Here is a 26,826-nt window from a genome sequence, read left to right as displayed (position 1 = left end):
CTATCGCACATAAAACAGCGTCGGTTGAGCGACATTTATGTTTAAATAAACTAGTTATAGTCAAACTAAAAACACCCAAAACCTGCAGCTTTGTGAGGTTAACTTTACTAAACTCAGCTGCTTGCTGTAAGTCAGTAAATAGATTCATTACTTCCGCTTTCTTGCAAAGCTTCTTGGGAAATGAAGTTCAAAGCAATATGTTCAGCTGCACATATTCAAGTGTTTAAATGAAGAAAAATCAGTATATAAAACCACCATACATCCCCCTCACTCATTATTCTGTTACACATCTGTTCACATAAAAATATCTTAAGCATTTTGGCATATGTGGGTGTTTATTGGTTCACTGTAACACAATAAAAAGACTACAGCAGCTTCTTATAGCCTTTATTTTTTCAATTTGGGTTGACTTTTCCTTAAAGGGAATGTAGATAATTTATGTTGTCCCCTTTAAAACATTTTACATTGTACAGCTTGATAATGGAATATGGAGAAATAAACAGACAGGACCTTCCAAAGTCAGAGTCATACCAGAGTATACTTCAATGTCACAAGCCAAACTTGGGTAAAATAACTCACTACAACTGAACCAATAGAGAATTAAGACAACGTGGGTTGCCTCTCAGTACACTGCTTCATGTGACCTGTTCTGTTCAACTTAACATTCGGAGCCCCATGCCCTCAGTGTCATGACACCACATATAACCCCCTCCATTCCCCTTTGTTTAATAATTTAAAACATTCAACGATATCACTTTTTTTTTTTTTTTTTTTTTAATTGTCTGAACTTAGAATAGATAAAAACACAATACCATGAAAAATAGAGAATGGCCAAGTAAACGTCATAAAAAAAAAATATAAAGAAAAAGGACAAAATGGAATGACAAGTTTTTTCTTTGTGTAAGCATGTCAATGGAACAGAAAAAAAGGAAATAAAAAGTGTACATTCCTAATCATGCAATATACAAATTTTAATCAAATAGTATGCACAAGAAAATGATCAGAATCAGGATAAAGTATGATTAGGGGAGTTGTTTTCTCTTATATCAGTCGTTTTCAGGAACAGGGAATACATACATACCTACTTTCTATTGACATTCCTGAAATACAGCTGATCAGTTCTGTATTCAGACTTCTAGTACAGGACAGAGTATCTTGTGGAATGGCTGACCTGATCTCCAGGTCACAGACATCATTATCATAGTAGTTATCTACAATAGCAGACAGATATGAAGAGGGCCTTACCAGTATATGTGATCAGAGGCGCTACCGAGTCAGTTTTTATCTTGCTACTACAAGGTTAAGTCGTGCTGGACCGGGTAGTGACCTCAGACATGAATGACACAAACTAAAAACATTAAGTACCTCAGAGTTTTCCAAGAGGAGGCCATTTCTTCTGAAAAATGTCAATGTACAAGAAAGTGGCAAGGCAGTTTCTGAAGGGGAAAAAGAAACATTGGGGGTTTTTTCTGGGTAGACACCAGGTGGGTGTCAGCCAACCCAGGTGTAGTTACTGTGATGCAAATGTCAAAGTGGCACAGGCGTAAATGTCTCGCATGATTTCACATGAAGATAGACAAAACTGCACTCTGCCGTTCACAGGGTGGACGCTTCCTTACAGTGGAAGCTATGTTGCCTAATACTGATTGAAAGGGAACCTAAAACCATTGACCACTTGCTGCCCTCAATTGCAACCCGAATTTGTTAACATTAGAGATGCTGTACGTCGATTGTGTAACTTTGTTATTCCTCAGCCAGTCGTAATCATCCTTTCTAGAGAAAAGAGGCTGAGCAGTGATGTAACATGTGCTGCTCTCTTCATGCCAGATTACGTTGTGGTGACACAAATGAAGACCCTCTGCACCATAGCAGTTTCACAGAAATGAAAGTATCCTTCTGTGTAGTACAATAATATAATATCATCTATACAACTAACCGAATCATCTTTGAGTAAAAGAGGAGGCTGATAATGGTGACCCCAGAAACTGTCCTGTGATGGAATACAAATCTCACATTTCACTTCTGCTCTGGAGTTTCATTCAATCATTTTTATACTCTCATGCCTTCCAATTAATCTTTGACATGCGAAAGAAATGATATGTTGCAAGGTTTTTTTGGGGGGGTCGAACTGCAGTTTAGCACAGCTGATCAGGGAGCAGATATAATGGAGGCGGGGGGGCGGGGCTCTACAAGACTCATGAAGCGCTGGAGTAGGTCAGACTGCACAGCTAAGGCACAGAGCAAAACCACTGATCTACTGTGCAAATCACCAAAACCAACACACGCAGATCTGCTCTGAGCCAAAAGGCAAGTGGGTTAGCGGCTCTGACAGAAGTTCAAAGCCAATACCTTCTATGTAGCTGTGGTTTCATCTCTGCACTATTCTCACTGCAGTTTCTAACTGTGAGCAGGTGAGAGTCCCCATTTTTCCAGCTGGGAGCAGTCTAAGAGAGAGTCAGTCACACGTTTTTTTCCAGGCCTACAAAGCCAAACAGCACACACACACACACACACACACACTGCTATTTAGTGGGCAGAAAGAATTTAGACCGATGTTTAGTGGGCAGAAAGAAGGGGGCGAGAGAAAGGCGCAGACAGGTTTCAAACAACAAAAAAATGAGACAAAACAACAAGAAAAACAAACCAAAGATAAAATAAACCCTTCAAAAACAGTAAAATCACAATTCAACCATCAACAGCAAACTTCCAGTTGTCAACGTTACATTACATGACTGTCACAGACTGATTTGTGGACAAAGTGGAGGGCGGAGGTTCATGGGGGAAAAAGCAGAGGATGCTAGGGCATCCAGAAACAGGAGCACATTATAGAGTCAGAGTCGGGGAAGAACAGGGTGGCTGTTGGGAGTTCAAAAGCCAGAAGAGGTGAAGATGAAAGGGCTTTGAAGAGAGAAGACGATGCATGTATACAGCGAGTCTGTAAAACAACATCAAGTGTCGGGGGATCACCACAGAGCTCAGAGTGCAGCGGAACAACAGAGTGTGGGACACTGAAGTAGAAGGTAAGGGGATAGAAATCTTGTGAATCTGAGGACTAATAAATAGGGCGATGCTGGAGGTGCCAGCCGCAGTGTTTCGTAACATGATTATGTTGTGTTTCAGCGAGGGAGGGGTCGGCATGGAGGGGTCAGGGGCACCCTGGGGCTGTCGGACACAATCAGCACTGAGAGAAGGTCTGCTTGATCTCATCCAGCACATTCCCGAGCAGCGCTGGCTCGTCACATTTAGCGTCAATGGACACTGTCTGACCAGACTGGGAGGAAGACAGAAGGGGAGAGAGAGAGAGAGAGAGAGAGAAGAGAGAGAGAGAGAGAAAGTCAAGCTCACAATCTGAAGGTCTACTTTTTGAAAAAACATAATGATTGGTTATTAAAAATCTCGGTCGCAGAGGTTAATTTTTTCACTCACAGTTTTGACCAGCAGACAGACATGGTGTCCTTGGATAGACCTGCTGTACATGGAGGCACAGGAGTCGATCCTCTCCACAACTAATCCAACAAGACAATAAGACCACAAATGTCAAAAACACAAAAAACTGCATGCAATCATATGATCAGATTATATTGATGTTTCTTTACCACATGGGGCCTACTAGATAAGCACAATCTAATGCTGCAAGGGAGGTTTACCAACACAGAAACCTATTAGACTTTCAAACACTTTTCTATGATGGTCATACATTTCTGACAAGCACTGTATTGTTGATCTCTGTAAGTGGAACACTTTACTCATCTAGTACCTTGATGTTTTAGTGCAAAAGTCTGTCACTTGAGACAAACATTATGTGGCCTGGTGTGTGTGTGTGTGTATATGTACCAGAAAAATGGTGGTGGAAGCAGATCCTGGCCAGTAGGTGGTGGAAGGGCATGTGGACTCCCTCCAGTTTGAGAGAGCTGCACTTCAGGTCGCCCGACTCAAGCAGCTTTGCAAACGCATCACTGGCCAAACAAAACAAAAGAAACTCCATTTGCAATTTCTCCTCGACGGAAACATGACAAAGAACTAAGACAACTCAGAAACTAATAACCAAACGACAAAAGATATTCACGGTTCCCAGACGGTTTTAGTGAGCCACTGATATTTACTCTGCTGCAACTGTCAATCACACATTTCCAATTTTACACAGAAAATACAGTGCAGATGACATGAACATTTTGAGAACATGATGTGGGTTGTAATGTGGTGTGAAACACAACACCTACCTGTAGCAGGGAGTAGTGATTAGGTAGGATGAGCAGGTAAAGTGCAGTTTGAAGTCCAGTTTCTCGTGAGTGGAGGAGTCCTCATTCTGTGGGAGCACAACAACAGATACAGATAATCAATAAGAGTAACGTGGCACTTGAACAATTCTATTTTGGCCTGCAAGACCCATAGAGATATCTAGGTAAAAGGTTAGATACCAAAATGTAACCTGGAGCTTGTTAGATTATCTTGTTTCGCTTAAGCATGCAGCTTCTGAACTACTACGCCTCCCTGTTGGATCCAGAATGTTTTGGACACGAGTGGAATCGACTATTACTTTTTCACAAATCTAACTCCACAATATTCATCCATTCCGATTTATATACGGCATCTTTGGGATAGCAGCAGCAAAGTAAATAAAAAATAAAATAAAAAGTGGATAATATCAGAGCATTTAAAAATGAATATGAACAGCTTTACTGCACTTAATGGAAGCTTTGATTGGTTTCAAATATTATACCAACACAGGTTTCAAATATTATATAATAACTTTTTTTCCATATTTGTGTGTGTGTGTGTGTGTGTGTGTGTGTGTGTGTGTGTGTGTGTGTGTGTGTGTGTGTGTGTGTGTGTGTGTGTGTGTGTGTGTGTGTGTGTGTGTGAATCCTTCAGACCTTCAGTATGAAGGTGAGAGTTCCCTTCAGTTTCTGTGGCATCACAATGCTCTGCACGGCGAAGACAAATCGCGCCTCATTGGACACCCCTGAAGCACAGGAGAAAAGTTCACAGCTAAGTAATCAGACTCAACAAAACTTCCCAAAATAACTACAATCATGTACACACCACTTTGGAACACTACAGGTAACACAATGACTCAACACAAAATACAGAAAGTGGTATGTTTTGCATGAGTATCTCTTAGGGAAATCCACTCTAACAACTTAAGTTAACATTTGTCAGATAACCACTGACCGGGTGGAAGTTGGAAGGGGACGGTGAGGCCATCGTGTGGACCCGACCCCTCTGGCCTCTGCAGCTTGGAGTTGAGAGAGTCCAGGACGTTGAACTCCATGGATTTGAGGAAGCGTTCACACTTGTTTTCAAATATAACAGACACCACCACCTGACTGCCATCCTGCAGGTTTCCCTGGATGTCATTTTCCTTTGTGGGAGAAAAAAAAAAAAAAAAAAAGTATTTTTTTATTATTAAATAATTTGAATGGGGAATGATTGTTTAAATTCCAGCTGTCTTAACCTCCCTCCTTGTAATTCACTGAATGATTATTTAGAGTAGACAAACAGTAAACACAGCAAATCCTTATTCATGAACCCAACACCAAAGCACACATTGCCGTTTCCAAGAAACCAGTCAGAGCAAAAGGAAAAAAAAAAAAAAAAAAAATCACAAGGACAGAATCATTCTCAGAAACGTTAACATAGTCGGCCTTGGAAGTGAGTCCGTGTAGAGCATCAAGAGCAGAAAGAAACACATGTAGAAAAGGGTTTTAATAATATTCTGTCGCTGACAGAACTTTAACTAGTACCTGTTTAGCATCCTCCATTGTCTTTGAAGAGAGGGAGAGAAAAGGAGAGGATCTGCATACGTTCTTTTTTTAATTACTGCTACTGTTGTATTTAATACTTTTCACATTAACACCAACAGCCAAAACAGTAACATTAGCACGATTATTTCCATATTCCTGTACGCAGAGGACGGTTAGAATTCGCTCAATGTCATGGGAAAAATGCAGGATTTTCCACAACCTGGATCTTATTATTAATTAATAAAACTGCAGAGATGACACATCAAGACGTCACAATAACGAAGCCGATTGAGGGCAAACATCACAAGGTCCATCAGATGTTTAAATACATTTCTCCTTCTCAGTAAGCAGACAAAAGTGTGCGTTGTAATCTAGCAAACAAACCCATGTCTAATGCTAATCTTTTCATCATCCCTCTGTTTTTATAAAGTGAATTAACACAGCCCTGTCAGAGGAGCCTCAATGCAGCTTTAGATATTGTGAAGTAAATGATATTGAGGCCAGACTATTTAGGATGATGAGTGAAAAGCTGAATTTATCCAAATCCAGTGGTACAAGTCCCTACTTCAGAAGCATCTCGCCATCACTCACCATCTTGATGTAGGAGTTCTCAGCCAGCAGGCAGTAATTGGACATCGGCTGAAAGGAGAGAGGAGCTCAGGTCAGATCGGGCATTCTCTGTCACTTTGTATGCTAACTAGGCAACAGGAGCTGGTTCACACAGTGTGTGTGTGTGTGTGTGTGTGTGTGTGTGTGTGTGTGTGTGTGTGTGTGTGTGTGTGTGTGTGTGTGTGTGTGTGTGTGTGTGTGTGTCTGCTGCAGTCAGGTTGTTTAAACGGTGGAGGCAAGAGGTTCACATCAAATGGATGATAAATAATACAGCCTAAATGCAGCATCAGGTTATTTGTGTCATTGAGGTGAGTGCATGTGACTTGCTTCTTTCTTCTCAAGGCATAGAATAAAAACAGTATATGCTGAGAGTGTGCTAAATGTTTTCATTCACACTTGACTGAGGTTAAGCTGTTTAACTCTGATGACAAACACTGACCGGCAGTGGCTCTTCCTCCTCCACGGTGCCATTCTGCACCGACTCCTCTCCACCTCCGTCACTGTGGTGATGATGGTGATGATGCTTCTTCTTCTTTTTCTTCTCCTTATCCTCCTTCTCCTTTTTCTGCTTCTTCTTCTTGTGTTTGGAGGACTTCTTATCCTTGAGAACGCCACAAGGAAGACAGAAACAGTTTAGCAGATATTCTGTTAATGAAACATGTTTACTGGTAGAAATATTCCTCCAGAGATCAGATAAGAAACTGACAGATCTGTGGTACATCATTTACACAAACGTGTGAGAATAAGAGCTGCCAATGTGCAGCATCCTGTCAGGTCATTGTGAACTGGAATCTCTCACACCACGGCAAAAACTTTCTACTTCGCAAATACGGCGTCATCATCGGTGACTCACAGTCTCCTCCGGCTCGTTGTCTTTGGGCTCATCAGGCTCGGAGTCTGGCGCCGTGCCAGAGGCTGCCTCAGGCACAGGGGCCGCTTCTGCTTCTGTTGCTAAGGTGGCTGCTTCCTGTTCACATACACACACATACACACACCACCACCACAAAAACACACAAAGGCATTAGCAGTTAGAAACCATAGCATGTGACACATACGGCAGTGTTTGCCACTTCGGTGTTGATAGAGGTTAAATTAAGTAAGGGGGTTCACTCATTCATAAAAATAAAAAAAAAAGGAACTTGTGATCAGCTGCCACATACAAGCTCTGTGATACCGCAACCTGATTAGGTAATCCCAGAGCCTCACATGCAAGACTACTAACCAGCCAAATGACAGATCCACAAATGTGCCTGCCTGAGAAAGTGTCTGTAGGTATCTGAACATGTGCAGTGGCTTTTTATTGTGCTGTTGGATAGGCTGTACTAACCAGCCACAATAGCAGCTGTCAACAGATCCATGATTTACAGGATCCTTGTGCCTACATACGTTATATGAAGCTCCCTCTGGGTCCACTGTGACAACTAATACGAAAACAAGTCTTCCACAAAAGACTTGCGAGGAGTGTCTTCAAAGGGCGTTTCTAGGTCAGAAGTGGTTTTACCTCAGGGCTGACAGCTCACATGATTTAAAAACAGAATTACTCAAAACCCAAAAGTTAAAATGCTTGAAATACCTGGTCTTCCCAAACTCAATAGAAACAGAGAAGAAGTAATAGAAGGTACACCACTGTGTTGAATGTCACAAGCTATCTGGTACGATTAAAGGAATAGTGTCACATTTTGGGAAATCTGCTTATTCGACTTATTGCTGAGAGTTAGATGAGCTTGTATAAGCCTATTCAATATCGAGGTGTAGCTAGCAGTCTGTTAGCTTAGCATGAAGACTGGAAATGGGGGAATTAGCCACTAGGTAACAAATCCTTACAATCAAAAGCAGTTATTTTCTTTTTTGATAAAAATGTCCTCCTGTGCTCATTATTAAAAGGTTATACGATACCTTTAATTAAATGATGATGAACCATTAGGTAAGAGCAACTTAAAAAAAGGTGCCCTGTAAGGTTATCTCGTAAACAAAACAAAAGTTATGTTAGTGTGAATCCTTGAGGTCTAACAAACATGTTGAATACATTTCTTTCCTCATAACACATCTGCATAGCGCTTCTAGTAGTATAAATTTTTTTTCCCACGGTAGCTTTAACTCTACGTGACTTCAAGGAATATTTGTAAATTATGTTTTCTGCCTCTCTGTGTGCAGTTTCGACACTCAAGAGGGTCAAACAGAAACAAAGAAGAGCACGACCCCACATGTGATCATGGCGGAAGCAGTAGATGGACACGTGGTGACGTGGTGGCGACAGGAAAAAACAAAATGACTCCAAGCCACATTCCAGGGAGCCTCAAACAACCTCCGCTCACTTGTCACCATCACCAACACAACAATAACGACATCTACCTTGACCTCAAGACCGACACGACACCCAGCGAGCAAAACAAAAGCTGAGGAAGAGAACCACTGGCATCGTGAGACAAATACACACATACTGTGCACACAGACATACAGACATGCTGGGCAACAGAGGAAGGCTGTAGAGTGAGAGAGGAAAAAGTGTTATGTGACCTGTGAAAGTGAGGGAGTCGTGTCAAAAAGGTGAGGTGCTGAAGATGTGAAAAAACAAAACAAACTGATAAAAATCAAGAGACAGTAGAGAGATAACATATGGCAAAAAACAATATATATGAGGTAGATCAATAAAACATGGAGTATTGAACTGGAGAGATAAGGGGAGGAGAGAGAGTTATAGAGAGACAGAGAGAGAGAGATAGATAGATAGAGAGAGAGAGAGAGAGAAAGGGAGGGAGGGGGGACTCAACCTGGGCGTTAGAGGGCACTGGAGCGTTTGAGAGCCAGAAATCCAGATCCGAAACCTAGAAGAGGGAGGGAGGGAGAGGAGTGCGAGGAGGTGAGAGGGGCGAGGGCCAAACAGGTTCTGTATCTTTATACTATTCATGAAAATGGATACAGAGATTACACTGTTCTATTCCATGAATAAATCAAGTATTTGGCGAGAGACTGCGAAGTCCGCTACGAGGTAACTGATACTTGATCACTAAAGCCGAAAGACAAGCCGGGAGGAAGCAATGGGAGTGTTGAGTCAATGAAAATGATCAAAGATATCTGTGTGCGTGTAGCATTTAAGCAGAAACTGTAGACTACACATAATGATATTCTTCAGCCATTTTTAATCATGAATTTTAAGATCAGGTTCTTTAATTAAATCAGAATTCTGGGTCAAGTCAGATCTTAGCTATGAACTCTGTTGCTAGGTTAGAAACGGCCTCGCTCTGCTCTTTTGTGAGAACATACCTCAGCAGTGTTGGAGGCGGGCGGTGCAGCCACCTCGCTGGTTTCTTCTGATTGGACCACAGGCTCGTCTTCCTGACCCCCAAGAAGATCCTCCCCCTTTTCTTCATGTTTGTGTTTCTTCTTCTTCTTTTTATCGTCTTTGCTCTTCTGCAGAAAAAACCCCAAATAAATTCAGCTGTGTGTCACAACAAGGTTGAGAACCACAACCTCTGACTCATCACATCATACTGGTTGACAGGTCTTTGTTGTTTTTCCCCCCCTTCTCGCTCAGACTGCTCCATAAATATACACCCATAAAGCACCAGTTAGACAGAATGAGGCATGTGTGGTTTCCAGGAAGACATGTTACCCTCACCTTCCTATCCCGGTCTTTGTCCTTCTTCTTCTCTTTCTTTTCTTTGCTGATCTTCTTCTTGGGCTCCTGTGCAGCGGCAGACTCTGCGTCTCCATCTTCAGCCGGGCTTTTGAGAACCTCTGCTGCACGATGTGACCTGACTGGCAGCTTCTCACTGTCGGCGAGCGGCCTGGACGAATGAAAAATGGCAGAGATACACATTTTGTATTTTGTTTAGATGAGAATTTATGATGAGATTATGGTCCACCTGGAGTTGGTGCCATCATCTGAAAATATTTAATACTGTATTTTCTGGCATTGTTAGAAAAGGTAAACAAGGGTTGCAGGGTGCAGAGATCTACTGTATTCAGGCACATATTCTGCGCTGTGCAGCAGCCAGGTCTCATTCAAAGCGTTGCATTAAGCCATTCGTCTGGCAGAGCTAGAAGCACTGGAACTTCCTCGACAGCAAGAAACTACACCAATAAATTCCTCCATATTGAACTAATAAGAGCTGTCAAGTTTATTTCCCCAAGCCTGACCCTTTGAAGCATAACCACATGCACTGCAGCCCCCTGCTGGTTATTCTCTATAAAAGCCACACTGCTCTCAGTCTGGCCTCATCAAGGTTTTTATTTCAGTCTAGCTATTTTTTAATCAAGATGCATTCATTACTGTTGTTTTAACTTTCTAGAAATAACTAATTTTCTTGCTTATTTTTCATTAAAGTGAGGGAGATTTCTAGCAAAAGACAGCCTTGTCAGAAATGTATGTTCTAAACACAGTTTCCTCCAGATGTTTACAATAACTACAGCACAATCTCTACTTTTTTTCATTTCTTAGTCTTAAACATGAGTTTAACCTCCTATATTATCAAAACATATTGAAATGATCTACTGTAAATCAATGCATTGGTCTTAAGGCACATGTGCTTGTTATTTCCACCAAAGGCAGGCAAGGAGTATTCCCTTAAAAAAAAAAAAAAAGAACAGCTGGGGACAATTTGGAGGCATGGTATGTCTGCTGAACTGAGGAGGATCTGGTAAATGTGAGCAAAAGGATTAAAGTACCCAACTCCTGGGATAAGTTTCCTAAAAGCAGATTGATGCTGATTGTCTTAAGGGCCAAAATGCTTTCAGGAGTCTGTTCCAAGATGACAGGTGGTGAACGATTAAGTCCTGACAAAATCAGCAGCAGCCAGTAAAAATAGTTAAATATGGACCAATGCAACTCTTATTGAAGATATACCTTTTATTAAGATATTTCTTCTTTGAAAGACAGAGCAACAGTTTGTTTAGAAAAGATATGCTGCTGATATTGTCTAGATTATAGAAGTTTAAAAATGAAGCAGGGTAAGAGAAAAGGGTTATAGATATTAGACTGGGTCCAAGGCTGCAATGATCGATATTGAAAATACTGGGAAAGAAGAGCAAAAAAATAAAAGGGAGCGGGTACTGCAAACTACCCGGACAGACTGGACAGCTATGTTAGTAAGAGGAGCAAGACAGCTATTTAGACAGAGAGAGAAAGACAAGAGTGGCAATCCATGTAGCCCAGGTCCTGCAGCTGGGGTGCTACTCACCTTCGCCCAGCCATCTCCAACAAGCTGCCCACACAAAGAGGCAGTGATGGGTGTGTGTAGGCATAGAAAAGGGGAAGCAGAAAGCAGAACGCCATGAGAAGGAGTGAGGGGAGGTAAAGGGCCGAGTCACATCGGTTGTGACACCACGGCCGGGAAGGTCAGGAAATAAATCAGACTGAGAAGATATCCAGATTAAAAAAGAAAGACATTCAAGATTCAACTTCAGTGTTCCTCAGCTCTAAACTTGGACAAAAAATCTAAAGTTTCAGCGACTGGTTGATTGACTTAGTCAGATACGTAAATGATGGGTTTCAGCAACTCTAACAATATGTCCATAGTTACATTTACACGAGATGTAGAGTACATATACATCTACATTGTGTGGACTCACTTGTCCAGGTCGATGTCCAGGGCTTTGTGAGGGTCATTGGGATCTTTGTCATCATCATCACTCGGTAAGGCATTCTGAAGTAATGAGAGGGTAAAATCAATAACACAGAGTTAATAACTTTTGAAGTAAATCTATACACCACAATACACAAAATGTGAAGCGATCTGTAGAGATATTGATTTCCAGTCTTAGTTGTCTCAGTGTGGCGAATTGAAACAACTAAGTAAACAGTTATGGTATTCACTTCTGACGGATATTCATGTCCAGATGTTTACAGTTAAATTAAATTCCCGTATTAGGTAGAGAACAAATGACCTATACTGTGTTATGTCCATAATTACATTGAAATCAAATGTATTTTAATACTCTGAGTCATGATGCCTTTAAAAACGCATTGTGATGTTTACACAGCTCCATTGTACCTCTGGCATCTCCTCGGTAACAATGTCGACCATGTGCGCAGGCGTGATGTCCTCCTCGCTCTCGGGGCCTGAATCATGTTTCTTCCCTCGTCCGCTGCGCTTTTCTTTCCTCTTCTTCTTATCCTTCTTCTTCTTCTCTGCTCTGTCCTTCTGCCGACGCTCCTCCTCCAGTTTCACGTACTGGTCAGACATAGGCAGACCTGTGGGAGACGGGACGGCAACATGTATGATGTCGTATTTTAATAATAAAGACAGATATAAAAAGAAAAACACTGAAATTAAGCCAGAAAGATGAAGCTTAGCATGGTTAAGTCAGGGAGACTTTCTTCTCGCTCTTATTCTTTCACAATCTATGTCTCCCTCTCTCTGGCCTATATTCTTATCAGCTGACTAGAAGCGTTCACTCCAAGTTAAACCAAACACATTATGCCACAACCTTCCTAAACCAATCATATCGCTGCTGTCAAACTTTAATAATGTTCTCTTTGCTGCTGCGTGTAATTGCCAAAGACGCTTTGCCCAAATGATTGTGCATTCTAAAATAATTATAGCATGACTTCTAGTATGATGGCAGTACAATTTTGTATCATTTTGAAAGTTGTTAGTGTGAAATGAATGTTTTGTAGTAGTTTTGTAACAGCGTGTGCTACCTGGGACTTTGAGAGGCACACTGAGGTCAATCTGCACGACTGGGATGTGCTCCACTCCTGGGGCCTCCTGGTACACCTACACAAACACAACATGCATTTAAATCATTACTTGCGCTTCACACACAGCGTTTACTCATGTAAACATTTTATACACAAGTCTAACTACAGGTATTCCACATACTGTAACTACTGCTTATACAACAGACTGGATTCAACAGAGACATGTGCAGTGGAAAGGGTTGGTAAGCACACCTTCTGAGAGGACGGGGAGGCCTTGATGTAGAACGGGTTGTTGGCTTGCTCCTGCTTTCTGGCTTCTCTCCTCTGGGGATAAAAAAATAAATAAAAAAACAATGAATAAATCAATGAAGGCACGTCATAGCTCGGTTTAGCATTAGAGGCAAACCACATGGGCGAACACAGTAGAACTCAGAGAAATCTGCATGATTATGTCAAGATTGAAAAACACGGTATCAAACGGGCATGTTTTTTTGGTGTTTTTGTTAAGCTTTTGTCCTCTTAGCTTGTAAATGAAGTCATATCACCTTGCTGCCTGTTACCTTAGAAATTACAATGAATAAGTGTTTGAAGGGGACGTTGTGCTTTGGGGGCCTTTTGTTATTGTTTTCAGAGTACAATTAGTTAATAATTCTATATTATATCATATCTAAAACATCATAATAAGTCTATAGCTATTTGGGGTCCTTTTAGTTGCTTACGTGGAATAAAATCTGCCCCTTGTTTTTTTTCCTGTGAACCAGACTGTAGGCCTATTTCACCAGTATTTAAGACTGTAAGTATCTGCGTATTGGGGGTGTGAGTGACACAACTATGTCATGGCAGGTATATTACTGAGGATTACTAAGGGAAAGGAAAAGCAGTGTCCAGTGTGAAGTTGTTTATATGAGCAGTACTCGAGAAAGCTGCCAGCAGCAACACCACAGGCCAGACATTTGTCCCAGTCTACACAGGCACTGAACTAGTTATATATGAATGTCTTCAAGTTACAAGCGGTGCAATATATATATATATATATAAATATATGTACTACTGTAGAAATACACTATTTATAAAACATTGTTGCTTGTTCTGCTCAACGATGCTTCAATCGTTGACCAGCTCACCTTTGCCAGCTCTTTCTCGTCCACCTCTGTGTGACGGGGGCGGGAGTGTTTGGGTTCCTCCTTGGCAAAAATAGCCTTGGGCTGCTCGTCCTCAGACTCGCTCTCAGATGGAGGCTCGTTGATCCAGGCGTCCAAGTCCAGACTGCACAAACAAACTCACTGGTCAACACTAACAGACACATACACGTTTCTGCTAATCTTGCTGGTGGACCACAATGGTATGAACAAGTCCTATGGGTTTTACTCAAAAAGATTAGAAATACTATAATGTAAAATGTGTGTGTGTTCCTCATGTACTGAGCAAACTCACCCTTCAGGAACAGGCACTTTTTTCTGTGCTTTGGGGGCTACAGGGTTGAGTTCTCCAGCGAATAGAGCGATGACTTCCTCCGCTACTTCTACGTCCTTCTGTTGCAGTTTCTGGATGTACTTGACCAGCTGCAGGATGCAAGACGCCTGAGGACACGCGAGAGGGTGAGGAAGAGAGGGAGATTAGAAGACATTTGTCAGATTCATATGTAGTGGGCAACCTAGTGATGTATATGATGCCAAATGTCAAAGGGCAAAAAGAAAAGTCTCAAAACAAAACAGATGTGACTTATATGCATCTCTCCATCTTACCCTCTCCTGCACCTCCAGGTTGGCGCTCTGGACAAACAGCGGCAGCCTTTCTATCATCAGCTGGCTGGTTTCCTGTGCTTTTGTGCAGTCCGTGTTCCCCTCCTGGTTCTTAAGCACGGTGGCAAACAGCTTGGCTGCGTTCTGCACGTACACTGCCTGGATGTGGCCCGGTAGGGTGGCCACCTTTGGCCTCAGCATGGCCTCTAGAGTCTGCATCGGGTTCTCCAGGTGTCTAAGAAGAGGAGGCGGATTTAGAGAAAGGCCTGTTTGAAAACTACATTTAATCACAACACAATTTCCAGCACAGCACTGAAGTAATATTTCATTATTATTTCATAAAAATAAGTTCTTTGATCCTCTTAGAAGATAAAACCAAAACTGTTCTAAACGAAGCAGCAAATGTGTCAGAGAGGTTTGGAAATGCATCCATCAACTGAAATAACCTACACATCTGAAAATAACATACTATTCCAGAAATACTATCTACAATGGGAACTCTTTAATTCATACATCATTTTAAACCGAAGTTGTTTGTTACGTTTTTTTAAGTAAAAAAAGTGTGTAAATAAAACAACAAGAGCTTATGTCGACTTGGACAATTAAAGAGGAAGGAAACACAAAGAGGTGGAAAGCACAGTATCTGAACCAAGCTGTCAATCATCTCTCCCTGTGGATTCATTGTTACAGGAAACTGGGTTCATGGGAAACCTTATTATTATCATAATACAGTCATGACATTTTTTTGCAGCATTTTTTAAATACTTCAGATTTACCTTCCCTATCGTGGGAATCGCCCCCTCCTTATGTTCATGTCTTCTTTGACTTAAGTCAGTGTATACCGGTGTGTGGAAGTGTGCGTCTCAATGAGAGAAATCAACGTACTCTGAGAATTCACCGCATATCCAGGCTGCCGCATACAACACCTCACAGATGCCCTTCCGCTGCACGTTGCCCGTCATCAGGTGGGCGTTGTCCAGCAGAGTGGCCATCTGGGCAACAGCAAAGACCCGAATGGCTTTGACCCGGATCGCCACATCCAGCATCTGAGAGGCAATGAGGTGGCCGTGTCGGGTGCCCTCTAACCGGGTCAGCTCCACCAGGATGCTGATGTACCTGTCAGGCAGATATGAAGAGGTGCGGTTGAAAATCAAGTCATAGGGGGACGTCAAAGAAAGTTTATCAAACATGGAGGGAGATTTAAGACAATGCTGGTGTGGAGCAACGGACCATTCAAAGTTGGTGATGTACTGGTAGTTGCTCTGGCTGCAGATGTCGATGATCTTGGTGAGCAGCTCATCTCTGTAGGTGGTTCCTTCTGCTTTGTCCACATGCAGCATCAGCTTCTTGACAATCTCCATCAAGTTCTTTTTGGATACCTGGGAGAGCAAAAAGGCTCAAATGTAAATGCACAAATCTTTAAAAGAAAAGTTATTTGTTCTACCGAGCCAGAGAGAAGAGACATAACGTCACAATTGACTGTAATATATTGTACAGAGAACACATCATATAATTGTTTCATATGACATAAAACAACATCAAACACCCACTGGTATTGAGTAATCACCTTGTGCAGAAGTTTCTACTCCACCTATTAGCTATTCCAGCAACAACTGTGCCATCACTGACAGACTTACAGTAAACCAATCAAGTAAATCAAGTCCAGCTATAAACAGTGCCAGTGGCAGGTGACTACTGCAATTACTTCTGTTCTGAGGTAGTTTCCTGTCCTGTTCAGCACAGCAGTTATTTTCCGAAAGGGAAAGTGAGATTATCTTGCACTGAAAAGTAATAAGTAAGTAAGTAACATTATTTAAACTGAGAACTGATTAAAGATTCTTGATGTGAGAAACACATTGATGTGCAAAAACAAATGTCTTTGCTGCTTACCATGCCATAGAGCAGGTCCAGAGCTCTCAGGCGGATGGACTCGTCCTTGTCATCCAGACACTGGAGGATCAGGTCCTTGTGAGACTGCACTGACTTGGGGTGGGTCTTCAGTATCTTTGACATGGCCAGCAGGCCCAGGTACTTCACTACAAAAACAAACATATAATCAGCGTATTTCACAACAGATATATAGCGGGCACCCTCAGCTCTCCACACCCAAGAAATTGAAGGTATATTTAATCCTATCAGCTGATATTATTCTCTAAATTGAAAGTGGCAATCTTGAAGATTTTCATTTAAATAAATGTCCAAATGGGTTTCGAAGATTTAAGTTAAAAAAGATTTAAGTTAAAAAAAATGGTGATTGAGCCTATGACCCATTCATTGTACTGACTGAAGTACTGAAATATTTATACAATTCCATTACACACTGGGCGTTTGTGGTGACAGTCCTGGAAAAAAAATATGCTGTAACAAATTAATGCTAATGCACACCAAAATAAAATAAAATAAATAATTTTACTGGCAAAATACAAGTTGACGTATATTGTGAAGTAGTTCAATGAAATGTGTTCATCAGTGAGCTTGACAGAGACCGCTATCTTTCGCTATCTCTTCAAAAATGGCTACAAAATTAAAAATAGATAAAGTAATGCATGCCATGATTAAACAAGAAGGAGCCTCAGATGATTTGCGGCAAGCTACAGGCTGCAGCCCTCCAAGTTCTCAGTGAACTACGTTCCCCTTTGCAGACTTGTGCAGCAATTACTGCCTGACTTCTTGAAATTCTGGAACCTGTAGTGTTAAACCACATCTTCTGTTAAAACCAGTAAATAGGTCGTCACCAAATAAACCAGGACTGATATCTTCAAGATTGCCTCTTTAACAATGAGGTATGTTGTTGTATTTTATTATTCAAGCTCCTATAATTAATAAACCTGATTATCCTTACTGTGACTGCAGTAACACAACCAATACAATACCTGGTGGTAGAAAATGTATTTTTTCAGAGTCCTTTGTTTTCAGAGGACAGAAAACACTTTTGAAACTTCACTACATTTTCAAAAAATTCAGTTGATACTACTACTATACTACTACTACTAGTAGTACTACTACTACTACTACTACTACACTTCCCTAAATCTAGTCACTCTCTAAGGCCTAATTGTATTTATCCGAAAAATATCTATATGTTAATAAACTATGAAGAAATTACTGTTGTTTTATCTTCCATTGAAAAAACATATGAAAATGACACAAACTAAATATCATAAAGATATGATATTATCTTTATGATATATATAACAAAACATACAGAAAAATGGAAAGGACACACAAACACACACGGTACAACACACACACTGGACACGGTAGTTTTGTTTTGCTTTATCCTCTGTCGAATCCCTGGAAGTTTTTCCTACTCACCAGGGGAATTTATAAAGATTCAGAAATGTGCTGAATCATGGCCTTCTCTCTATCATCTAATTTGGCAGAGACAAATGCCTCTCAAGTTTTTGGATCAATAGGTGTTATTGTGGGGGTGACCTTGCCGTGGTGAGGTGAGCCTGGTCTCTGCAGTGAATACATTGCAGAAAAGACTGGGGACATGAACTCAGTGCAGCTGCAGGAGACAATGACGAAATGTGAGACTGGAAAAGCAAACATTTCTAAAAATAAATCTATTGCATCTGGTGTTTGTATCAACTCTCAATGCATCTAAAACAGAGGTGTAAGGGCTACAGACATCTCAATTAAACTTAAATGTGTTTCGTATTTTGCTTGCGTATAATATTTCTAAACGATGATGGACTTCCAGCATGGCCACTTTACCTTACGGATTCTATCAGCAAAATATCTTCAAAAATCTAGGGAAGCTGTGATCATTCACCTGCTTAACTTATCAATGTATTTGGAATTTTAATAGTTAAAGCATGACTATGATGTGTGTTAAAGGATAAACAAAACCTAAAACCACATGTTTACAGTCGGCTCTTCTAACACCAGAGGTCTATAGTCTACTTCAAACACAAAACTATCTATGTATGGGTGTCCAGATAACTCGAATGGCAGGATTCTCAGCTTCAACTGGAAGTGTGCAAGGGAGTGTATTTATAGAGCCAAGCCCTATGTTTGAGAATAGCAGACCGGGAAAACCACACTGTTGTTCACTTTCTGTGTCATACACAGTATTTGTGTGAGAATGGGTTATAGTGACTGGTATTCATAGCAGGCCCCCTAATTAGGAGAGGGACTTTCATAATGTTCGAGTTATCCAGAGTCAGGGGGTCTACATTATTTGGGTCTAAGAGGGTGGACTGTTCCATAGTCCAAAAACACGCAGACAATGAGAAAATGACACACTGCAGGCATTGACAGAGGGCTCACAGTTCTGGTCCGAGTCTTCTATCAGGATTCGCAGTTTCTGCACACAGAGCTGAAACAGAGAAAGAGAAAGAGAGCAGGGGGGGAGAGAGGGAGAGCCATTAACGTCACCGTTAACCTCTCTACAACAGAATCAATCTTGTCATAGAAATCATAATGGAGACAAAGAAAAGTGGGAAAAATGGGGCTTATATTTAAATGGTGCAAAATTATGTTTTCATGCTTTATGACAGTCACAACTGAAAGCAAAAGAAAAAGAGCTTCCTGAGACTTGATGGCCTGTCCTATAGTCTGTCTGTTCAAACTTTAAACGCGTTTGTACAGACAGACTTGTGAACAGAAAGAAACATGGTGAAAGCATGCGTTGTGGTTCGACTGGGTTGGAAAAGGTTATGATCAATATTTAACCGTAGGAAAGTGCAGATGGAGGAGTGGACCTCAGAGGCTTACCTGGATACTAGCACTGTGGTTAGGCATCCCAGAGGACAAAGAAATCAACACTGCATGGGGGACAAAATAAACTATTAGACCTGGATCTGAACTAAACATCTTGTTAGAAGAAAAAAAGTTTTAAGACGTGGATTTTACTTCTTTAAAAAAGGGACTGAAACAGAGCAAAAGCACACAATAAATGAATGAGACCATTACATTGCACACATTAAATACAAGTACTGACCTGCAATCACAGTGTTGACACATTCATATAGCAGAGACATGGCAGAGGTACTGTGAGAGAGGAGGACAGATTATTATTAATACACCCGTCAGATCAAACCGCTTTTACCAACTATGAAAAAGTTTACTATTTAGGGCTTCATCTCACCTGTGGATTAAATTGGTCAGAGGTTCGATCAGCTTCTTCCCCAACCGTGGCTCCAGTGGTGTGAGTGCACCGAACTGTAATACAAACACAAAGAGTGCCATGACACACAGTAGATCGTGTCTCACATCAGAATTTAAACTTTTGATAAAATAAATAAAATCTTTTCATAAACACTGATGGATTCAAGGAGAGTATTGTGAAAATGTGCAATAATTTACTTCTATTTGACTTCCAACAACTCCAAGAGAAGGGATGTGAACTTGTAATTTAAAAAAAAAAAAAAAAAAAAAAAAAAAAAAAAGGTGGTGCTTCTGCTAACATAAATAGAATTTGCTTAGCGATGCAATCTCTAATGCTGGTGAAGAAACTTGTATCAATTCCTCTTTTATCCCCGTATGATTGGTGCAATACTGCTAGTGTCACACAAAACCCTGGCTTGGTGGTGCACAGTATATAGTATGTGGCTGTTTATCCATGGTAATAATGAGAACGGCAGCTATTTAAGACCTCATGTCATATCTCATCACCACTCCAGAAACTCAAGTTCCCCGTTTCCTGTTTACTTACCAGCTTGATGATCTTAATGAGAACCCAGTTATTAGTAGAAGAGGTCATGAGTTTGAAGAAGAGTGGGGCCAGAGACAAGTAGTTCTTGGGATTCCTCCGAGCCAGCTCACAGATAACATTTACTGCTGCAGACTGGACACCTAAAGAGGAACAAAGGTGATCAGGAAAAAACTACTCAGAATAAAAGGCCATAAACTATTTTTTTAACGAGTAATAAAGACGGTACATTTGTTAACACCTTATATCACATTTGAAATATACTTTTGACATCAGTTGGCGGTAGTTTTTACAACAAAGCAGAATCAATATTGTCTCACTGATGTACAGTAACAAAGTGTGACACCACTGGAACGGTCCTGGTCACATGCCATAAAAGTCAGATAAATGACCTGTGTCACGTTTTTGTCTACACGACAGAAATAGTCCTGTGAGTTGTTGAATACTCCCAGACAGCAGTGGCAGTATCACAAACGAGCCTTCCTTAATCTCATATTCTCAGCTGCTGAATAATTCACAGGGTTCAGGTGACAGAGCACAAGCTTCCTGCGTAACAGACTGAATGCAGCGTCTGTCCTGATACCTGGGTCTGGGTCCTCCAGTTTCTCCTTGAGCCGGGGGAAAGCAGGTCGCAGGGACTCTGGGTACTTCAGGAACACCTTGTACATGATCAGCACCGCTTTCTTTCTGATGTAGGGTTTGGTGTGGGACATCTAGGGTGGGGGGAAAAAAAGTAAAGACAGCAGAGATGGTTGTGTTAAAACTAGAAAAAGGAATAACACCTCTTCCTGACTGACAGTTCTGAGGTAAATAAAGATCTAGGAGGCGTTAACGAGGGAAACTAACTGTAGCAGGAAAAGGAAAACTAAAGAATACAAGTGCTGGTTGGCAAACCTCTTGACATACTCTCCACGACTCACCAGTGTCATGATGTCATTGGCCAGATCCCGAGCCAGGTCAGGGGTCACAAAACAGGAGAGGCCTGTTAGGGCAACACCTGTGTCATACTGGTTGGGACTGCTGAGATCCTGAGAGAGAGAAGAAAAGAAAATAGAAAGGAATCGTTCACCAGACAGAACAGGCCAGACGAGGGATGAGAAAAAGTCAATAGTATTCATAGTGCGCCAGAGGAAGAACATCACTGACCTTTCGGATCTGATTTGTTGTCAGCATGATGACATCAGTGCTCTCGTGAAAGCACTGTGAGGCCGCCAGGTAGCCAATCCTCTGTAGGGCAAAAAGGAAAGCAGAAACGATTACACACTGTGCTGCAATTTTAACCGAACAGCAGCTATTCACGTTTGAATATCACCACAGCAATCACAACACATCCTCAGGTTGAGAAAAAAAGCCTTAACGTGTAAACACAATATTTATTAAATCTGTAGTTACAGCTAACAGTGGCATAAAACATATTCACAGCTCAGTTCATTTTTTTATTATTTATTTGGAAAAGTGGTACTTTTTTTTGCTTTATCCTCTGTCGAATCCCCGGAAGCTTGTCCTACTCACCAGGGAATTTTTAACGATTCAGAAATCTGCTGAATCATGGCCTTCTCTCTATCATCTAATTTGATTTGATTTTTACAAATCAGAAGTGGGCCCTTTTTTTTTTTTTTTTTTTTTTACAAAAGGTTGAGAACTGTATAGTGAATTTCAGTACATCTCAGTGCAATGCAGTTATTACAAACAGTCATCAACATGCAGCAGTTCCATGGAGCTGTACAGTAGCAGTACATTGTGTTACTATTGCTTGTGCGTATGTTTTTTGAGTATGTACTGTATGTGGATAAATTAATTAAAATGGTACAGAAACGGACAGCTCGTGAGTTGTATCCAATTTCCTCACAAACGTACACTTGGTTGTACACCACAGTCATAGCATCGTGACCATTTATCCATTAAGTGACCAGGGTTAATGTTCGGCATTTTCAATACGTCTGATTATTACCTTGTATGTGAACTTGGAGGAGCTCATGACTTCAACGATATTGAAAGCGGCCCAGCTGACATCGTAGCCCAGCATCTGAAGCTGTAACACAGAACAGAAAAGAGACAGAGAGGGATGTGGGTGAATAAAAGGAGGAGGGGGGATGTAAGCTGACTCTGTGGTGCACAGAGAGGCTAAATGATTTGAGCAGAATGCTCTGAAAGTGGGCACAGATGCCAGTTGCAAAGAGCCATCCAAACCTAAATGTTGGGCCCAGGCTATAAATAGAAAGAGTGCCTTCTTTTAAACAGAAATTGTACACTATCCTCAACAAGTGCTGGCTAATAGCTATTAGGCTGTATATTGACTAGTATTCAGCTACAGAACAACATTTGCTCATGCAGTCTTGTACCTGCTTTATAAAGATGTATTAAGTGGTTTGTAACTGGTCACTTCTATTTGCCCCTGATGAAGCCTCGATTCATCATGATGCTATTATAAAAAGAAGTCTGGGAGCGTCTCCCTTTTACTGTTATCATAACCAAACCGAATTTTACATTGTGTGCATGTTCAACACAACAAGCCACATTTGCAGAGCATGAAACTGTTAGAGAAAACTTGAAGGCACAAAATTCAATGCCTGCTTACCTGCTTAAAAAGGTCCTATTACAAACCACATACTTATGAATTGATTATAAATCAAATTGTATCTCTGTTGTTTGGTTAGTGTTCTTATGCGTTACTCTGTTGAATTGATGACCCTGCTAATGCTGTGAGATTAAAAGACTGGCATTGTGTTTAGTCTGTTGTGCCCCAAAGTAGCCACATGGTCTGTCTGTGTCTATCAAAAGAAACACAGGTGGGCTAACGCTTAGATCTAAACAATGATGGTGTATTTCAATATGTGTTTCAAGTAGAAGTGAGAGACAGAAAGAGCAATTGATTCTGTGGAGGGTGTTGAGAGATCTTACGTAGGTGAGCTTGCACACGGCATTGGCTTTGACAGCGATGTTGTCCTGCTTGAGCTCCTGTTTGATCTCATCGATGCATGTGGAGATGTACTTGGCCTGAGGGCAGACAAAGGAGAGGACAAACAAACAGACACCGAATCAGATTAGATGGAGTCATAGCCGGAGAGGGAGACAGCTACCATGCACAATCTAGAAAATCCTGGTCTGTCTTTTGTTGCTATCCTCCAGTCAGCAGAGGTGGCCTATAGACTTTATTTAAGCACTACGCAGGCTGCTTCTCTTAATATGATTCTTGCATCAGCCAAATTCTTTGACTATGGGCTTTAAGTTGTAAGTAAAACTCAAGTCACGAGTCATTGGTGTTAGATTTAAAGTTATGCCAAGTCTAAAGTCATCAAATTCATGACTTGTGACACATTATGCTCAACAAGAGGGCTAGCCGGTTTCCGGCTGCTGAAATACATCATTTGGGGCCCTGTGCCAAGTCGCAGTTGAAACATCATATGGTTTGTGGCTTGTGGCTTGTGGACCAAAAATATTTCCTTTCCTGATATACAATACAGACACACACACACACACCACTTGTCTATAAGATTTTCATTGTGCATGGCCTGATGACTTGATCACGCTTAAATACGGTACACATGAGCTCAGGTCAGAGAACAAACTGCCCATGCTTACAGAACAAAAAATAATAAACATGAGCAAAACATTCAGTCACTAATTACACAGGTTATTTTATGATATTCTAATGCTAATAAGTGACTCAACAGCTCTCCCATCCTCTTAAGTATCTTATCAAATTCAATGTTTCCAGGAGCCTCATGCTTGAATGAATGAATTAATGAATGAATGAGTGAGTGAAAGAATAGCCGTTCTTACTACCCTGTTATAATACACTAGATTTCAATGAGAAAGAGAAAGCAGAAGGAACACTTCATTTAACAGTGGAGGTCAATATCAGTTAGACCTCTAGATAGAGCAATCAGTCAACCATTGTTAAGAGAAGCAACCTTGCCATACAAACACACACATCGCTCTGTAGAGTGTGAGTGTGTGCTGGTCATGTGTGTGCAGTCATGAGACAGCACAGTGACAGGAGGAGGCCGAGGGGGGGAGGACTGAGCTCTGCTAATGCTGCTCCTGGAGAAACTGAGGCTAGGCAGAATGAAGGGATTCAATACAAGATCACCAGACTGAACTGAAATAGTTAAAAAGACAATCTATCAGCCAGCAATGCAGACTGAGCTGGAGATAACTTGGAGACCTTTACTTTCCAAGAAAGTATATGAGAAGCTAACTAGTGCTACACCTTTTTTATTTTTGTTTTAAACAGACGCCAATGACAAATATATACCTAAAATTCAATAACTAATCTCACAGAATTACACTTCCTCACACCTGTCCTACAGTATGTCGGCTGTTCCAAAGGCGTAGGTGGCAGAGTGAATGAATGAACCATACAAGGACTCTGCACGCATGCGAAAAACAAACTGTGGGCTGACCAGGAGAAAAAAGTCAACACACACACACACTCAGGCGTGTAGCACATTAATATTTCAGCAAACTGTCCAGTGTTGACTTGGCAACCACTACCTTATCTAAGGTTGGGTTACATCTGGTGAACATCTCAGCTCATACACTGAATCAAGAGATCAAGCGTCGATAGCCTCGAGCAACAAGCAATCTAAGTGCTTGATTGACATAAAAATATTAAGTGATAACATTATATCCAAGAAAAATGTGAATAAAGATGATTATATCTGGTGGTTTAACCTAAAATGCTTGTATGTATGCATGCAGGAAAAATCTGCCACGTTGGAAGGGTACTAAAATCCAAAAACCCTCTGGTTAGACACACTACCTCTACATTTCACACCGGGCCTACAGCTTGAGACAGGTGTGCACAGCACCGCAGCCAACCCCTCCATCTACCATGTCTCTCCAGCAGGAACAGGGTTCGCCAAAGCCAACACAGAAGAGGAAATGATGGGAGACATTGAAACGTGGCTGCCCCCAAAACAGTGCCCTCTATTGGCTCCATCCCACCACATTACAGTCATTTAGCAGACGCTTTTATCCAAACTTACAATCAGTAGTATATTACATATCATTCACACACTGATGACAGGCTACCATGCAAGGTGCCACCATCAGACTCTAACTAACATTCATGCAACATCCAGTCCACACCGATGGCAAGCCTTCGGGAGCAACTTGGGGTTAAGTGTCTTGCCCAAGGACAGGTATCGAACCACCGACCCTCTGATTGGAGAACTACCTTGCTCTCCACTATGCCACAGCCGGGTTGTGATGATCCTGTCATCACCCACATATCTTTTGACAGGGGATGACCTCACCTTCCATCACTTATGTGACTATCAAAACAAGCTGCTGGCTGAGTGTATAGAAGATGCAATTTTTTAATATGAAACAACCAGAATGGGGGTGTCTGCATGTTTGAGCATAATGTGCATTGACAGACAAGTTGGGCCTCTGAAATGAGCGCATGACGTCATTTGGATCAACGGTCGAGGGGCTCTGGATCAACGGTCGAGTGACTCTCCATGGAAACAGGTGAGACAGTTCACAGACAGATTGAAGACCCCTGGACACGTCTACCCCGGATGAATCAACTTAAAAAGGCCCACAATTGATACACGTGTGCCTTTATGATCAGAGTGTTCACATTAGCAGTAATCTCTGGTATGATCCTCCTTTAAACCTGATGAATTGTGATAATCTATCGAGCTGCTTCCCCTCAACTGACAGTTAGCTCGGTCTGCTAGCTGTCATCAACCCTCTTCGCTTTAAACCTGACATGTCAAGTCTTTTTAACACGTCAGCAACAACGTGCTGTTATTAAGCAAACGTTAAATGACCGTTAGACGTTAAAAAAAACGGCTGTTTAAAGTGACTGTTAGCTACCCGTTAGCCGGCTAACGTTAATTCAAACAGCGTTAGCGGTTAGCTGGTCAGCCATAACGGTCGTCGGGCGCTGCGTTTAGAACGTTTCTGAGCGTGAGGTTCGAAACGTTCCATTTGACAGCGGTTGGTGGCGGGCGGGTTTACCTCGTCCTCCTTGTGGTTCCGGATGCCACGTACTAAATCCTGAAGGTTCTTATCGAACATTCGATCGATGCTCCCTTTGACGATCTTCAGAGCCATGTTCAGCCCGCGACTCGCACCGCTTCAGCGCCTTTCTCTGGGGGTCTAAGTGGGTGCCGACCGGACCCTGTGGACTGTCTCTCATCCACCCCCCCGGGGACCGTGAGTGCAGGAGTCTCTGCTGCTGTCTCTGCTGCTGCTGCTGCTGCTGGGGACCGAGGCCGGGCAGGGGCGTCCTGTGCTGTGTGTGCAGAGACGCTGGCAATGGATCAGGGTAGGAAATGGCTGACAAAATGGCGTCTTAAGTCAGCTGACTTGAGCATTATGCGAGACTCTCAGATGGGAATCAGTGGAATTAAAGGTCTATACACCCCCACCACCTCCTCCTCCCACTGATTGTTTGTGATGATTCATCATAAT

The 26,826-nt window shown here is 41.6% G+C and overlaps 1 protein-coding gene across 3 annotated transcripts; it reads right to left on the bottom strand.

Moving 5' to 3' along the window:
• Positions 1-371: 371 nt before the first annotated feature.
• ap3d1 (adaptor related protein complex 3 subunit delta 1) lies at positions 372-26,679 on the bottom strand. Of its 3 annotated transcripts, XM_054603159.1 has the most exons (34): positions 26,371-26,679; positions 23,299-23,394; positions 22,349-22,429; positions 21,544-21,624; positions 21,318-21,425; positions 20,981-21,110; positions 20,401-20,540; positions 19,834-19,907; positions 19,687-19,736; positions 19,461-19,510; positions 19,014-19,062; positions 16,629-16,774; positions 15,969-16,117; positions 15,624-15,854; positions 14,742-14,973; positions 14,431-14,576; positions 14,121-14,262; positions 13,249-13,320; positions 12,997-13,072; positions 12,347-12,546; positions 11,925-11,998; positions 11,534-11,557; positions 9,973-10,141; positions 9,618-9,764; positions 9,125-9,178; positions 7,207-7,320; positions 6,793-6,954; positions 6,336-6,383; positions 5,173-5,362; positions 4,875-4,963; positions 4,221-4,306; positions 3,835-3,956; positions 3,427-3,506; positions 372-3,271 (listed from the first exon to the last, which is right to left on the bottom strand). In XM_054603159.1, exons 1-34 carry the CDS (start codon positions 26,464-26,466, stop codon positions 3,176-3,178), a joined length of 3,804 nt encoding a protein of 1,267 aa, XP_054459134.1. In that variant the 5' UTR covers positions 26,467-26,679; the 3' UTR covers positions 372-3,175. The 3 variants fall into 3 exon arrangements, with proteins under 3 accessions (XP_054459134.1, XP_054459137.1, XP_054459136.1); XM_054603162.1 differs by lacking the exon at positions 9,125-9,178; XM_054603161.1 differs by lacking the exon at positions 11,534-11,557.
• Between the last annotated feature and the right edge of the window lie 147 nt (positions 26,680-26,826).

Source organism: Anoplopoma fimbria, chromosome 8 (assembly GCF_027596085.1).
Source record: "Anoplopoma fimbria isolate UVic2021 breed Golden Eagle Sablefish chromosome 8, Afim_UVic_2022, whole genome shotgun sequence".
Taxonomy (NCBI): domain Eukaryota; kingdom Metazoa; phylum Chordata; class Actinopteri; order Perciformes; family Anoplopomatidae; genus Anoplopoma; species Anoplopoma fimbria.
The sequence above is the reverse complement of the archived record's forward strand: the minus strand, read 5'-3'. Positions and strand labels throughout refer to the sequence as shown.

Bases quoted from the DNA above. Each gene is read 5' to 3' on its own strand.
- ap3d1 (XM_054603159.1), bottom strand. From the start codon at position 26,466: ATGGCTCTGAAGATCGTCAAAGGGAGCATCGATCGAATGTTCGATAAG. The intron at 16,118-16,628 runs GTAAGCAGCAAA...TTGCTCTCCCAG, and splicing joins TGGACCTGCTCTATGGCATG to GTATCCAAAAAGAACTTGAT. The intron at 3,957-4,220 runs GTAGGTGTTGTG...TTGTTTGGCCAG, and splicing joins ATCACTACTCCCTGCTACAG to TGATGCGTTTGCAAAGCTGC.